General features: G+C 43.3%; 1 protein-coding gene and 1 long non-coding RNA gene across 2 annotated transcripts in view; one reads left to right on the forward strand and one right to left on the reverse strand.

Moving 5' to 3' along the window:
• The first annotated feature begins 1 nt into the window (after position 1).
• Positions 2 to 3921, forward strand: LOC111951531 (uncharacterized). Its single transcript, XR_002875611.2, has 3 exons — positions 2 to 1548; positions 1899 to 2689; positions 2994 to 3921. It is a non-coding gene; the product is annotated as an uncharacterized lncRNA (long non-coding RNA).
• LOC111951530 (proton myo-inositol cotransporter) overlaps positions 2940 to 15450 on the reverse strand; it is a 76366-nt gene continuing 63855 nt past the window's right edge. The window contains 6 exon segments of the mRNA XM_023969704.2: positions 2940 to 6018; positions 6476 to 6628; positions 6910 to 7028; positions 7296 to 7421; positions 12946 to 13066; positions 13337 to 13500. Coding sequence (XP_023825472.2) covers positions 5792 to 6018; positions 6476 to 6628; positions 6910 to 7028; positions 7296 to 7421; positions 12946 to 13066; positions 13337 to 13500 — 910 coding nt within the window. The 3' untranslated portion in view covers positions 2940 to 5791.

Below are 15450 nucleotides of genomic sequence, written 5' to 3' on the forward strand. Positions count from 1 at the left end.
CCCCGAACTGATATTCTTTCTTTCCTGATTTCCATTGCTGTATCGATTACATCTGTGAAGATAGACGTATTAGTTGATATTTCCATAACTTGCCTACCCAGTAGCACAGAGACCAGAGACCATGCCATGCACATAGTGGGGTTCTCTATCAACCAATCTGAGGGCAAAGACCACACCTTGGAGTTCTCTCTCAAACATCAGACAATGGAGTTCTCTGTCAACCAAATAGAGAGTGAAGAGCAACACACCACTATGATACATGTTTTTGCAGAAAGATGTCAACCTCTACTGACATACAGTACCAGTCAAACGTTTGGACACACCTACTCATTCCATGTTTTTTCTTTATTTTTACATTGTAGAATAATAGTGAAGACATCAAAACTATGAAATATCACATATGGAATCATGTAGTAACCAAAAAAAGTGTCAAACAAATATTTGAGATTCTTCAAAGTAGCCACCCTTTGCCTTTGCACACTCTTGGTATTCTCTCAACCAGCTTCACCATATTACATTTACATTTAAGTCATTTAGCAGACGCTCTTATCCAGAGCGACTTACAAATTGGAAAGTTCATACATATTCATCCTGGTCCCCCCGTGGGGAATGAACCCACAACCCTGGCGTTGCAAGCGCCATGCTCTACCAACTGAGCCACACGGGACCATATGCGTTATTTCATAGTTTTGATGTCGACACTATTATTCTACAATGTATAAAATAGTACAAATAAAGAAAAACCCTTGAATGAGTAAGTGTGTCCAAGCTTTTGACTGGTACTGTATGTACGTCAATTCATCCCAGCAGCTAATTTGAAGAAGGGTATGCCTAAGATATATCTCAAGGAGGAAGTACCGACTTCTTCCAGAGATGTGAATGAATCACAAGAGCTGAGGCCCTGAACCTGATTTCTTGACTCAGGTAATTACATGCAGCAGCTTTACATCAGGTGTCTAATGCCACCTAGTGGCAGAATTTGAATAATTTCAGAGCTGAACAGTGAGGATGATATAATACAGTACCATTTAGCAGACAGTTTTATCCAAAGCGACTTAGAGTCATGCGTGCAAACATTTTACATACGGGTGATCCTGGAAATTGAACCCACTATCCTGGCGTTGCAAGTGCCATGCTCTACCAACTGAGCCACAGGACCTGATTAGGGTATGATAATAGGTAAAGGTAAGGGGAAATGTGTTAATATGGTGAAGGCTAGCCTGTTTCATTGTTACGTCTGCATTCCAACAGGTTTCCAACTGCACTGATGTCAGCTCATGTAAGTTTCCACACTATACTCAAAATCATCTGCTGTTCCCCATCTGTCTGACACTGATAGGCTGAGTCCCAAGTGGCACCCTAATTCCTATATAGTGCCACATGAGGAATAATAGGGTGTCATTTGGGACGCAGCCTGGTGGAGACTTACCTGCAGACGTGTCTTCAGCTTGTCCTGGAAACACTCACCATGGTCCTAAGGAATGCTGGGAATCATTGCCCAGTTACTCTCCAAGAGGAGGTTGCTTTAGTTCAGACGCTGATGATGACGTAAGTATACAACAGTTAATAGTGTTTACATCTGCTTCGGTTAGTGTACTGTAAGGGAATGCTTTGATTTCCCATAGACCTACCATGACTGACTTGTAATTCATTATTTGTAACACTTTACATTTAGTTGCTCTTATAAGTCTGCGTAATTACTGTTTAATAACACGTTGTTACATAGTTATGCGCTTTGCATTTACATGGTAATATCAACATATTTCTTAGGCTGAGTCCCAGATCTGTTTGTGCTGTCCTGTCAACTCCATTGCTGTCACGTAGTGTGACAAGACAGCACAAACAGATCTGGGACTCAGGCTACATATTTTCATACTAATCTTTAAATGTCATATCAGGAGGTGGAGGATTATCACCAGTGTCAACAGGGTGGATCCTCTAAGTCACATTCAGAGAGGTCCTGTATCGAAGAGATCCCTGTCCTCAGCCAGGCCTCATCACATTGGAACACACAACAACGGGGTCACCCTCAGTCTCAACCCACCCACTAGGCCTCAATGCACAGGGAACTGTGGAAACGACCAGAGAGATCATAGAGACCAGAGAGCGTTGGCGAGCTTCGACTACACAGAGAGACGGTCAGGCTGTGTGTAGTTACAGATGACAGTAACAGCCAGGTTAGGGTTATAGGCGATCAGCATGTCCCACCTCGTCCTCTGTCTGAATCACAGAGCTCGGCGGTCCGCCAGCAAAAAATGGCAGCCACCAGAACACAAGAAACACGAGAAATGGGGACACAGACTGTCACTTCGAAATGTCCAACATCAGATGTTTCAACTCAGTGCAGTTTCTGGACTTGAGTGTAAAGAGAACAACCTCGTGGACTCCGAATCCCACAACAATTCTGCTTACAATGTCATACCGACCCCAACCACCAGAGGGCAGGCTAGTCACAGAGATGAGTCTATGAGACAACAGACAGAGCATTATCAGACAGATCCAGGAGGGAGGGAGAAGAGCACACGCCCTGGAGAAAATCAACAGCCAGAGAGCTCAAGGCTGGACCTGGGCACCACCCATCAATCATCCCTTTAAACAAGTGTTGTAACACGAACACTGAGAATAGAGTGTATTCAGAGACCCACTACCTCTGTCCTAGACGCTCCCCTCGTCGCCAATGATGTAGAAGGTATGAATAGCAAATGTTTGATGTAATTAACAAATCAGTGTAGTCGAATATAGACAAATCAATGCAAACAACTTCATATGTGGTGTAATTTATCATAGATAATCGATTGAAAGTAAAGCTAGTGAATGGGTGTAATAAGCACACGTTATTTTACTCTGATTTGTATATGTTGACATTCTTCCGTACAGTTTGTTGCCGTTTTCTTACGGACCAAGATTCATTATGGTGGTATTTTTTTGTATTTTCAGTGGTATTTTGAAAATGGATGTTGCTCCCTAATGATGTTTTTCTCTTTTCCATCCAGCCTTGAGAGGTAAGCAGATGCAGCATAGAGGACAGGAAGAAGAATAAGAGGTACAGGACCCTGTTGAGAATGTTCCTCTTAGAGAAGACCTTCGAGATGAGAGAGAGGAGAAAAGGAGAGGGAGAGCAGAGGAGAGGGAGGAGGTCACTGCCTGAGAGCATAGTTAACAGGCTTTCAGAGGAGGTTGAGACACTTCAGGAAATAGAAGACATTCTGCTCATGCTGAAGCAAAGAAAAGATTAGTGAAAAGTGAAGGAGAGGAGAGAGGTGGGGAGGACAGGCGAGGAGGGGAGGTAAAATCCCGAAGTATCGCTTTAAGAGTTGTGAACAACACTAGCAACTACATCCCTTTAGCACAGGATCTGTTTCTGCATATTTAAACATTTATAACAATGCCCTTGGGATTCTACATTAAAACGAAAGCCAGACATTGCAAGATAATTAGTTTATTTATTTTTCCCCGATACATATTCAAGTGTTCAAGATTCTCATGAATATATTTACTTTGATAGAATATAAATTCTAGCAAAACATTTACAGCAACAATAATCAAATGTATACTATACAGCGCTGGATAAATATTTGTTTTAAGTCTTCACTAGTTCTTCTTCATAACCTAGAATTGAAACACTGCATTTAATTTGCTTTCACATAGAAAAAATTGCACCCGTTCACCATAAACACATTGGATGACCCCATTTAGGAATTAAAGCAAAGGCAATATAATAATAACACAATGGGTTGTCAAGCGGTTGTGACCGTCTTAAAATCAAAGTGCATTCGAAAATCACAACACATCAAATAACTTGTTTGACACTATCTCATTTACATGTTTGTTACATGACGACAATGTTGTCGCCTCTGTGAAGGGGATGTGCAATAAAATGTTGTTTCTCTAAAAAATTGTGATAATAAAAGCAAAAAGTTATTCCGTCTTCCAGTGAACCTCCAGTTTAGTCTACCTATAGTATCCTCTCTTTTCTAATCACATTTCTAATCAAATACTCAAATATTGATAATAAATACTCAATAATCCGATATTGATATTGTTGTTCCAATGAACTGGCAAAACACATCTAGTGATACCTTGAAATGCTGTCATTTCATTTCAGTCTAAAGAAAATCCTATTTGAATTCACAATAGTAGCTATCTATCTTGTTTTGTCACAGACAATAATACACAGACATATTCTCAGCGATGTTATGTTGACCACTTTCAACGAGAGTCTGCTACACACACATCTTGTACTCAAGTACTCAACTAAAAATGTGTCACCTTACATAGTTTAACGATATATAAAAGGACATTAGCAAGTACAGTGCGGTACTCCTCGAAACCTTTAGAACACGAGAACCCCAGCTCTTTCACGTGAAGAGTGTGCATTGCGATTTGTACATAAGGCTGTGGAGGAAGACACAACTTAAAATGGAGACAAAATAAGACATTCTTTCTGACATTGTTTTCCCAAAGAGCAACTATGTGTGTAACATTAACTGACTAAACTGTCCATTTCAGTGTATAGGTTATTCTCTCTGATGGACTGAGTAACCCAATGAATAGTCTAGTCAACATTTATCAATAAAAACATTTGTGCAACTTCTGAAATAAACAAAAAGGCTATCATCACGCTGGCTGGCCATATAGTCAACTCCTTCATACATTTCACTTCAGTACAAGCACCGACATCATGGGTAAAATACATAGGAATAAATAACATAATAATTCATAGGTTTACAAATGAGAAAACAGACAGGTCATGTGCTACTGTAGCTTTTACAACCAACATGATTAAAAAAAACTGCAAAGCAAGACCGAACTTCATCATCAGATGGAGACCAGGCTACATCCCAAATGGCATGCTGTTCCCTTTATAGTGCACTACTTTTGACCAAGGCCCATACGGCTCTAGTTAAAAGTAGTGCACTCTATAGGGAATAGGGTGCCGTTTGGGACGTAGAGCCCAGGTGTATTACTAGTGTCTTGACACCCCATGTGTGACGCTACAGACAAGCTGAGACAATATTGTACTGAGTTGTGTTTCATATAGAAAGGCATACTGGTATCGTCACTATATATTACAACCCCTCGCTCTGAATTTAACACTTTTGGTGGACGTTTGGCCTCCTACAATAAGGTTTTGTTGTGAAGAGGTTCTATCTCTAATCATATGGGTTTATGTGAGGAAAACAGCAATAGTTGTGTTAATCGTAGTTGGTCTGCCTCACGTATATGGAAATCCATAATAATGCGACAGATGAACAGTAAAATGGATGTCTAAGTGCTGAGGATAAATACGAATGTAATGTATGCTTAATACTATTCACGTGATGGTTTTTAAATCCAAAAGAGGATTCTCGTCAAACTATAGATGTATCTACAACATTAAATAGGCAAAATCAAATGTGTAAGTAACTCACGTGTTATAAATAGCTACCCTGTCCGTGAAAAAGATGGAGCAATGTAACCGACGTGACTGTGAGGCAAACCAGAGAACAGGACTCGGGGAGGATGCAGATCAGGGCCTGTATGTACCTGTATCAAGCTTCCTGTCCTTGTAATATTATTTACTATGATCTAAAAGGATAAACTGATCCTAAATCAACACTGAGTCATTTGATACACACTTTCTGGGATGAGAACGGACAATATCCAGGGCCAAAGTTACAAACTAGATCTGTTGTGCTCTTGCCAACTCCATGGCTGTCATCATCAAGCCATTATTTGGCATGACAATGAGTGACAATGAGTGACAGTGAGTTGGCATGAAAGCACAAACAGACTGGCACACAGGCTAGGGCTACTCCACGTCGGAGGCATCGTTGTCAGAGAGGTGGTAGTTGCTCCCCTTCACCCTGATGTACTCCACCTGCCGGTCCTCGTCAGAGTCCGTGGCCCCGCAGGAGCACAGCTGGTTGTCGAACAGGGACTCAATCTCCTCCAGCCTCCGGCCCTTAGTCTCAGGCAGACAGCCGTAGATGAAGAAGGACCCCAGCAGAGCCAGGCCGGAGTAAAGGAAAAACGCTCCTGGGAAATAACAATCACATCAAATACACAATCAACAACACATCGTCTGTCAGTCATTATTAGGGCCTACAGTTTTTCCCTGACTACCGTATGTGACTTGACCAGGAAGGGCCCAGAGGTTTTCCTGTACTGACAGCAGAGTTCAGTTCTAGTCTGCAACAGTGTACAATTCTGTCAAACACTATCCAGTATCTACTACACATTATTAAATGACAGCAAGTAATCAAACACGATGAAACTATATTCATTACACATTGAGCCTATCATAAGATACCTCAAGTCTCTCTAGACTAATCAAATGTCCAACAAAGGTCAGATCCTGCAGTAAAAGCAGGCCTGCTGTTCAGGTTGATTGATCGAGGATGTCCTGTAAGGGGGTTATTGATCCGTGATTAGCTGGTCTGTACCGTAGTAGGTGAGGGACTGGGCCACGTGGAGGAAGATGTGTCTGTGTTACCGTAGTAGGTGAGGTTCTGAGCCACATGGAGGAAGGTGAGGGAGACCAGGAAGTTAAACGTCCAGTTGACTCCAGCTGAACAGGCGTTCCCTGTGCTCCGGGCCCACAGGGGATAAATTTCAGAGTTGATTGTCCACGGCATCGGACCCATACCTGGAAGGAGAGGGATGACACAGGGCATACGATAGCTCTACAGTACAGTAACTACGCCTCAGTATGCAAACAATGCTGAATCGAGACTTGCACACAGTAAGCACACAAATCAAACCTTTGAGCAAGTATCCCAAATTACATCAATGCATGGTTAACGCCAAACTTGAAAGGAGATATCACATTTTCTAATTCTGCAATTCTTTAGTTAGTAGTTGCCCCACAGTGAAAGTGAAACCCAACGTAAATTGAATCTCTACATAGATCAGAGTTGTCTCTCTCACCCGGGGCGAAGAAAGCCAGATAGAGAACAAGACCCAGTAGGACCACCCAGGAGTAGGAGGTGGGACAGTAGTTATAGGCCCAGTACGTATGGACTCTCAGCTGGGTCGAGTTGGAACACCTAGAATAACATGGTACAAGACAGTTATTGTATTGTAGTAACAGTAGCTATGTTATGGATGGAGGGGTACTGTGAGTACAGAATTATAGAAGAACCACTTCTCAAGCCTTCTTCAAGGAGTCTTATTCAACTCCATCTACTAACCCCCTCCATCCATTTCACAAACGCACATCAAATAAACCCACACACAGAGCGCATTCTATGACTCACCTGCCCCCTGCACAACCACACACTCTCTCCCTCCCCTTAGTGCCTACTGTAGCTCACCTGCCCCAGGCTGCCTTCTCTGTGGAGGCTGTATTGACAGGTACACAGGATGAGGCGAACAGAGCCGTGCTGTTCTCACGGTAACAGAAGCCACACGCCGGGTCCAGCATACACGGCTCACACAGCCTGGGATCACAGAGGAGGATTGGCCAGAGATGTCACAAACAGAGACAAGATCAAGGAGGTATAACGGAACACGTTTCCTCTCTGTGAATGGAGAAGATGCTATCGTTAGCTCTTTACTCTGATAACTTGAGAATAATCTATGTGTGTGCATGTATTTATGTGTGTGTTTGGGCATCCACGTGCGTGCATGCATGAGAATGTAGTGCGGCGAGCATAGGGCAAACCCATTTCAGAGAGTGTATTCATTCACAGAGAGAGTAGCTCTAATGACAGAACAGCAGACCCATTCCACCTGCATTAAAGACAAGTCTGTCTTAAATGAGTCTGTGAGTGACGAGAGAGTGCAGGTAAATATACACTGAGTGTTCAAAACATTAGGAACACCTTCCTAATATTGAGTTTCACCCCATTTTGCCCTTAGAACAACCTCAATTCGTCAGGGCATGGACTTTACAAGGTATCGAAAGCATTCCACTGGGATGCTGGTCCATGTTGACTCCAATGCCTCCCACTGTTGTGTCAAGTTGGCTGGATGTCCTTTGGTTGGTGAATCATTCTTGATACACACGGGAAACTGTTGAATGTGAAAACCCCAGCAGGGTTGCAGTTCTTGACACACTGTGCCTGGCACCTCCTACCATACCCCGTTCCAAGGCGCTTATGGTGCATTCGGAAAGTATTCAGACCCATTTACTTTTTCCACATTTTGTTACTTTACAGCCTTATTCTAAAATGGATTAAAAAATAAATACATCCTCAGCAATCTACACACAACACCCCATAATGACAAAGTAAAAAAAGGTTTTTAGAATGTTTGCTAATTTATAAAAATAAAAAAAATAATACATTATTTACATAAGTATTCAGGCCCTTTGCTATGAGACTCGAAATTGAGCTCAGATGCATCCTGTTTCCATTGATCATCCTTGAGATGTTTCTACAACCTGATTGGAGTCCACCTGTGGTAAATTCAATTGATTGGACATGATTTGGAAAGGCGCACACCTGTCTATATAAGATCCCACAGTTGACACTGCATGTCAGAGCAGAAACCAAGCCATTAATGCCTTTTCTGTAGAGCTCCGAGACAGGATTCTGTCTAGGCACAGCTCTGGGGCTGTGAAATGTCTGCAGCATTGATAGTTCCCAAGAACACAGTGGCCTCCATCATTCTTAAATGGAAGAAGTTTGGAACCACCTCTTCCTAGAGCTGGTCGCCCGGTCAAACTGAGCATTCGAGGGAGAAGGGCGTTGGTCAGAGAGGTGACCAAGAACCCAATGGTCACTCTGACAGAGCTCCAGAGTTCCTCTGTGGAGATGGGAGAACCTTCCAGCAGCACTCCGCCAATCATGCCTTTATGGAAGAGTGGCCAGACGTAAGCCACTCCTCAGTAAAAGGAAGACGACAGCTCGCTCGGAGTTTGCCAAAAGGCACCTAAACAAGATTCTCTGGTCTGATGAAACCGATATTGAACTCTTTAGCCTGAATGCCAAGTGTCACGTCTGGAGGAAACCTGGCACCATCCCTACGGTGAGGCATGGTGGCAGCACCATGCTGTGGGGATGGTTTTCAGCGGCAGGGACTGGGAGACTAGTCAGGATTGAGGGAAAGATGAACGGAGCAAAGTACAGAGAGATCCTTGATGAAAACCTGCTGCAGAGTGCTCAGGACCTCATACCGGGGTGAAGGTACACCTTCCAACAGGACAACGACCCTAAGCACACAGCCTAAACAACGCAGGGGTGACTTCGGGACAAGTCTCTGAATGTCCTTGATTGGCCCAGCCAGAGCCCGGACTTGAACCCGATCGAACATCTCTGGAGATACCTGAAAATAGCTGTCAGCAACGCTCCCCATCCAACCTGAGAGCTGGAGAGGATCTGCAGAGATTTCACCTTTATTTAACCAGGTAGGCCAGTTGAGAACAAGTTCTCATTTACAACTGCTACCTGGCCAAGATAAAGCAAAGTAGTGCGACAAAAACAACAACACAGAGTTACACATGGGATAAACAAACGTACAGTCAATAACACAATACAAAAATCTGTAAACAGTTTGTGCAAATGAAGTAAGAAGGTAAGGCAATAAATAGGCCATAGTGGCGAAGTAATTACAATTTAGCAATTAAACACTGGAGTGATAGATGTGTAGATGAGGATGTGCAAGTAGAAATACTGGTGTGCAGAAAAACAAAAACAAATATGGGGATGAGGTAGGTAGTTGGTTGGATGGGCTATTTACAGATGGGCTGTGTACAGTTGCAGCGATCGGTAAGCTACTCTGACAGCTGATGCTTAAAGTTAGTGAGGGAGATGTAAGTCTCCAACTTCAGTGATTTTGCAATTTGTTCCATTTATTGGCAGCAGAGAACTGGAAGGAAAGGTGGCCAAAGCGGTGTTGGCCTAGGGGATGACCAGTGAAATATACCTGCTGGAGCGCGTGCTATGGGTGGGTGCTGCTATGGCTTTACCTAGAAAAGACTTATAGATGACCTGGAGCCAGTGGGTTTGGCAACGAATATGTAGCGAGGACCAGCCAACGAGAGCATACAGGTCGCACTGGTGGGTAATATATGGGGCTTTGATGACAAAACGGATGGCACTGTGATAGACTGCATCCAATTTGCTGAGTAGAGTGTTGGAGGCTATTTTGTAAATGACATCGCCGAAGTCAAGGATCGGTAGGATAGTCAGTTTTACGGGGGTATGTTTGGCAGCATGAGTAAAGGAGGCTATGTTGCGAAATAGGAAGATTTTATTTTGGATTGGAGATGCTTAATATGATTCTGGAAGCAGAGTTTACAGTCTAGCCAGACACCTAGGTATTTATAGTTTTCCACATATTCTAAGTCAGAACCGTCCAGAGTAGTGATGCTAGTCGGATGGGTGGGTGCGGGCATCGATCGGTTGAAGAGCATGCATTTCGTTTTACTAGCATTTAAGAGCAGGCCATGGAAGTGGTGTCGTGTGCCAAGCTTGTAGCATCAGGTGTGCCAAGCTTGTAACATCATACCCAAGAAGACTCAATGCTGTAATCTCTGCCAAAGGTGCTTCAACAAAGTACTGAGTAAAGGGTCTGAATACTTATGTAAATGTAATATTTCCATTTTTTGTTTTTAATAAATAAGCAAAAAATTGGAAAAAACTGTTTTTGCTTTATCAGTGTGGGGTATTGTGTGTAGATTGATGAGGGAAAAAACTATTTAAACAATTTTAGAATACGGCCGTAACGTAACAAAATGTGGAAAAAGTCAAAGGGTCTGAATACTTTCTGAAGACACTGTAAATATTTTGTCTTGCCCATTCACCTTCTGAATGTGACACACACACAGTCCATGTCACAGTTGGCTCAAGGCTTAAAAATTATTCTTTAACTTGTGTCTTCCCCCTCATCAACACTGATTGAAGTGTAACATCAATAAGGGATCGTAGCTTTCCCCTGGATTCACCTGGTCAGTCTATGTCATGGAAAGAGCAGGTGTTCCTGTTTTGTACACTCAGTCTACATGCCGGTGTGTAAATTAGGACAGAGAGTGGCACAGTCTTTCAGAAGGCAGACAGGGTCTCTTTCTCTCTCTCGTTCACTCTATCTATCTATCTCCATAATTTCTATGAACAGAGACCCAACCCCTGTTGCACTGTCGCTAATGGAATCTGTTGCTGCAGTTAAAATGAACCCCTGGTAGAATAAAAAAAACACTCAGAGAGAGATTGGAATAATCTGCTAGGTAAGTGTTCAGAAACATGTACAGCATGTACAATTAGATCGCATAATAACATTAATTTAGTGCTAGATGGAAGAACAGGAAAATGTATTAAGAAACAAACCCACACACTGTATTGGTCCTGTAAAATGTTCAGTTGTGTTTGTATTTAGGAGTCCAGAAAAACAAAGGCAGTTATACATTTTAAAAACATTACAATACATTTATAAGAGATTCTGCAACATATTAAGAGTGTGCCATCATGCCCCTACTCTACTACCACATATCTATAACGTGTGTGTATAGTACATATGTTATCATGTGTTTGTATGCATGTGTCTATGTTTGTGTTGCTTCACAGTCCCCGTTTTTTCCATCAGGTGTATTTTTAACTTGTTTTCTTGTCTAATTTTACTGCTTGCATGAGTTACTTGATGTGGAATAGAGTTCCATGTAATACTGTGCGCCTCCCATAGTCTGTTCTGGAATTAGGGACAGTAAAGAGACCTCTGGTGGCATGTCTTGTGTGGTATGCATTGGTGCATTCAACATGTCAATACCTCTCACAAATACAAGTAGTGATGAAGTCAATCTCTCCTCCACTTTGAGCCAGGTGAGATTGGCATGTATATTATTAATGTTAGTTCTCTGTGTACATCCAAGGGCCAGCCATACTGAGCCAACCACTGACTGAACAGCAGTCCAGGTGCGACAAAACTTGGGCCTGTAGGACCTGCATTGTCGATAATGCTGTTAAGAATGCAGAGCAGTGCTTTAATATAGACAGACTTCTCCCCATCCTAGCTACTGTTGTATCAATATGTTTACAATCCAGGGTTACTCCAAGCAGTTTAGTCTCCTCAACTCGCTCAATTTCCACATTATTCATTACAAGATTTGATTTAGTTGAGGTTTAGGGTTTAGTGAATGATTTGTCCCAAATACAATGCTTTAAGTTTTTGAAATATTTAGGACTAACATATTCCTTGCCAGCCATTCGGTGTTGCTGTCATTTGTGGTCGCTATGGTTGTGTATAGTGTTGAGTCATCCGCATACATAGACACACTGGCTTTACTCAAAGCCAGTAGCATGTCATTAGTAAAGATTTTAAAAAAGAAAGGGGCCTAAACAGCTGCCCTGGGGAATTCCTGATTTTACCTGGATTTTGTTGGAGAGGCTTCCAATAAAGAACACCCTCATTAGTGACCATGTTTCAATTCATGGTGGCTCAGGTTCATATTGAGATTTTTTTTTACCCCTGCACTTAACAATAAAGTGATGTACATATGTCAATGTTACCTTCAGATTTTTTTTTTTCTTTTTTACCCCCCTTTTTCTCCCCAATTTCATCATATCCAATTACGATCTTGTCTCATCGCTGCAACTCCCCAACCGGCTCGGGAGAGGCGAAGGTTGAGTCATGCGTCCTCCTTTAACACCCACCCGCTTAACCCGGAAGCCAGCTGCCCCAATGTGAGGAAACACCAATCAACTGACGACCGAAGTCAGCCTGTCGCTAGAGCATGATGAACCAAGTAAAGCCCCCCCCGGCCAAACCCTCCCTTAACCCGGACGACGCTGGGCCAATTGTGCGCCACCCTATGGGACTCCCGGTCACATACGGTTGTGTTACAGGCTGAGATCAACCTCGGGTCTGTAGTGACACCTCAGACCCCTGCGTCACTCGGGAGACCCCCCATAACATGAAATGTAACCCTTATATTCAGAATAGTACGGAATACTCAGTATTGTGTTGGACAGTAGACTACAGTGCAGATAGAGTACAGTATAATACAGTATTAGAGTAGGGAGTACTCACAGGTGTTTGTTGCAGGTGGAGTTGACCATTGACGGGTCAGTGGGGTGGAGGGTGACAGGAGGGGTGTGTTGGGCAGACAGCAGAAACCCAATGGCCAGCAGAGACAGACTCAGACACGTTCCTAGGAGAAAACACATACAGTCTAACCAAACAGTGTACTGCTTTAGACATAATATGGGTTACTACTACTGTCTGTTTAGTTACATGTATTACAAGTTCATGTAATACTGTAATTTCACGTAGTCCATGTAATTCCATTCAAATCTATCTGTGGAACTAACTGTGAAACGTATACTGTGATCCAATATGCCATCAATTCACACACACTAAATGTGTCTCTGAATCATCAGAATCCATACATTTATCTTTACCCTGACCCTCTGACCCTTACCGATGATGCTCCCCAGTGTGAGTTTCCTGCGGCCAACCCTCTCCACTAGCCACACCCCCAGGAGGGTGAACAGAAAGTTGGTGAAGGCTGTGACCCCGGCCAACCAGATGGCCAGCTTGTCATCCCGCACTCCTGACATCTGCAGGATGGTGGCGCCGTAGTACCTGTACATAGAGAAGAGGGTGTTTCATCAGTCAACAGAACCATAGAGAAAGAGAGAGAATTTGGCACAGAGATATAACGTATCTCTAGGGTGGTGCCGCAGTACCTGCACACAGAGGACAGGATATGGTCATCATCAATCGCCACATGGCTACCATATAAAGACGGTAGCTGGACGCCATGTTGATGCACAAAGACAATAGGGTGGTGGCCACTATCTGGCCAGGCTGGAAAGAACAGCCAGGTAGTAATGTCCTTCTGGAATGGCCATCTACAGACTATTGAGGACAGGACAGGAAACCCAAAAGGTCATTACGATTGTATGTTGTATTGCATTGGATTGTCCCTCTCATGCCAATAAAGCTTGGGAGAGCGAGATACAAGTAGGAAACAGATTGAAAGAGACAGATCACCGTGTGCTAATGATTCTCTCCATAGAGAAGAGGTACACTCCATTATGTTCTTGAGTTGAGTGGCCACCAATCAACCACCGGTAAAGCAATCAACCCGAAATAGACACAATGAGCCGAGTCCCAATCCCATCCACCCCATTCGCTCTTGTATCCCTCTGTGTCCCAAATGGCACCCAAATCCCTAAATAGTGCACTACTTCATAGGGCTCTGGACAAAGGTAGTGCACTATGTAGGGAATATCGTGCCATTTGCGACACAAACACTCTGGTGTCACTGTCTAATTAAAGTGCCACCTTTCTGCCTGGATGCTGCTGAACTCTGGTTCACTTAGGAAAATTACACCTCATCAAGCTCGACAGACAGGGCCTCTAAACATTCTCTCCTTGACATGCTTCATTTGCAGGGGACCAGGTGATATAGACGGTGAAGGAAGATCCTGGTCCTGTAAAACTTGTAGACATCCAGAGAGCGGCTCAAGGTAGAAGTTGCCACAGATCTTGATTCCCCTACAGTGGCTGAAGAAATATCGGACCGTATATCAGTGGATAAGGGAAACGACACCCCTCTCTGATCAACTCTCTCCCTGCTTCACAAGGCAGCACCCCAGCCTCTGTAGAAAAACACTCACTCTCCAGGTTGAATGAGAAAATACAGACACTCGGGAACGCAACGCAACGATTCTCACCAAAAAAGGACGAGAGAGGAGAACATTCATTCAAAAGTTAAAAAATAAAAGACATTCCCTCGCTTTCTCTCTCGCTCCCTCACTTTTTCACTCGCTCTCTGCAGGGAGCAGTGAATTAGCATTTTGTTTTTCAATCTCTTGAAAAGCATCTGCACCCGTCTACTCTTTTTCAAAACAAAACACTCCTACCGATTGCCTATTTGCATAAATCGTTCCTTTAGTTAAGTCAGCCAACATGTTTCTCAACTTGAGTCTAAGTTCAATACTTCAGAGTTAAAGTACAGGTGTAAGGGGTCATGAGCACCACATACATGGTCAATAAATAGAAAAATCAAGCAAAGCCTTTGAAAAAAACTGAGCCCATAGCACTGGCAATAGCCACATGCAGCGATGTAACAACATGTTGGGCGGAAGGCAACAAAGCCGCCTGATTTCTGTCTCGCCTCGCAGAGGCTTTCAATCTCAGTATGCATCTGCCCACACACACACACACACACACACACAGAAACACAGTATGACTGATAAGGGGTTTGTAGTAGCAGCGGGTGTAAAATCTCTCTGCAGTAGAGGCTCTCTAAACGCCATCTCAGGTTTGAATCAGATTGATTAAGAAGCAGCGAGGCCAGCCGGAAAGGAAGCACAGCTCTCATTTAACCAGCCCAGCCAGATACCCTGTGCTCTGACAGAACATAGCATCCCCACCACACCACATCCACAACAAACATGATGTAACCAGCTACACAGAGTGCTATAAATACTACATAAGTGTACTTTGAAGCACTTCCAGCACGGCATCCAAATACTGCCATAATAGAGACCATTGGGTGGTACCCACATGGTGCCAGTTAAAAAT

The sequence above is a fragment of the Salvelinus sp. IW2-2015 genome, linkage group LG24, assembly GCF_002910315.2.
Source record: "Salvelinus sp. IW2-2015 linkage group LG24, ASM291031v2, whole genome shotgun sequence".
NCBI lineage: Eukaryota > Metazoa > Chordata > Actinopteri > Salmoniformes > Salmonidae > Salvelinus > Salvelinus sp. IW2-2015.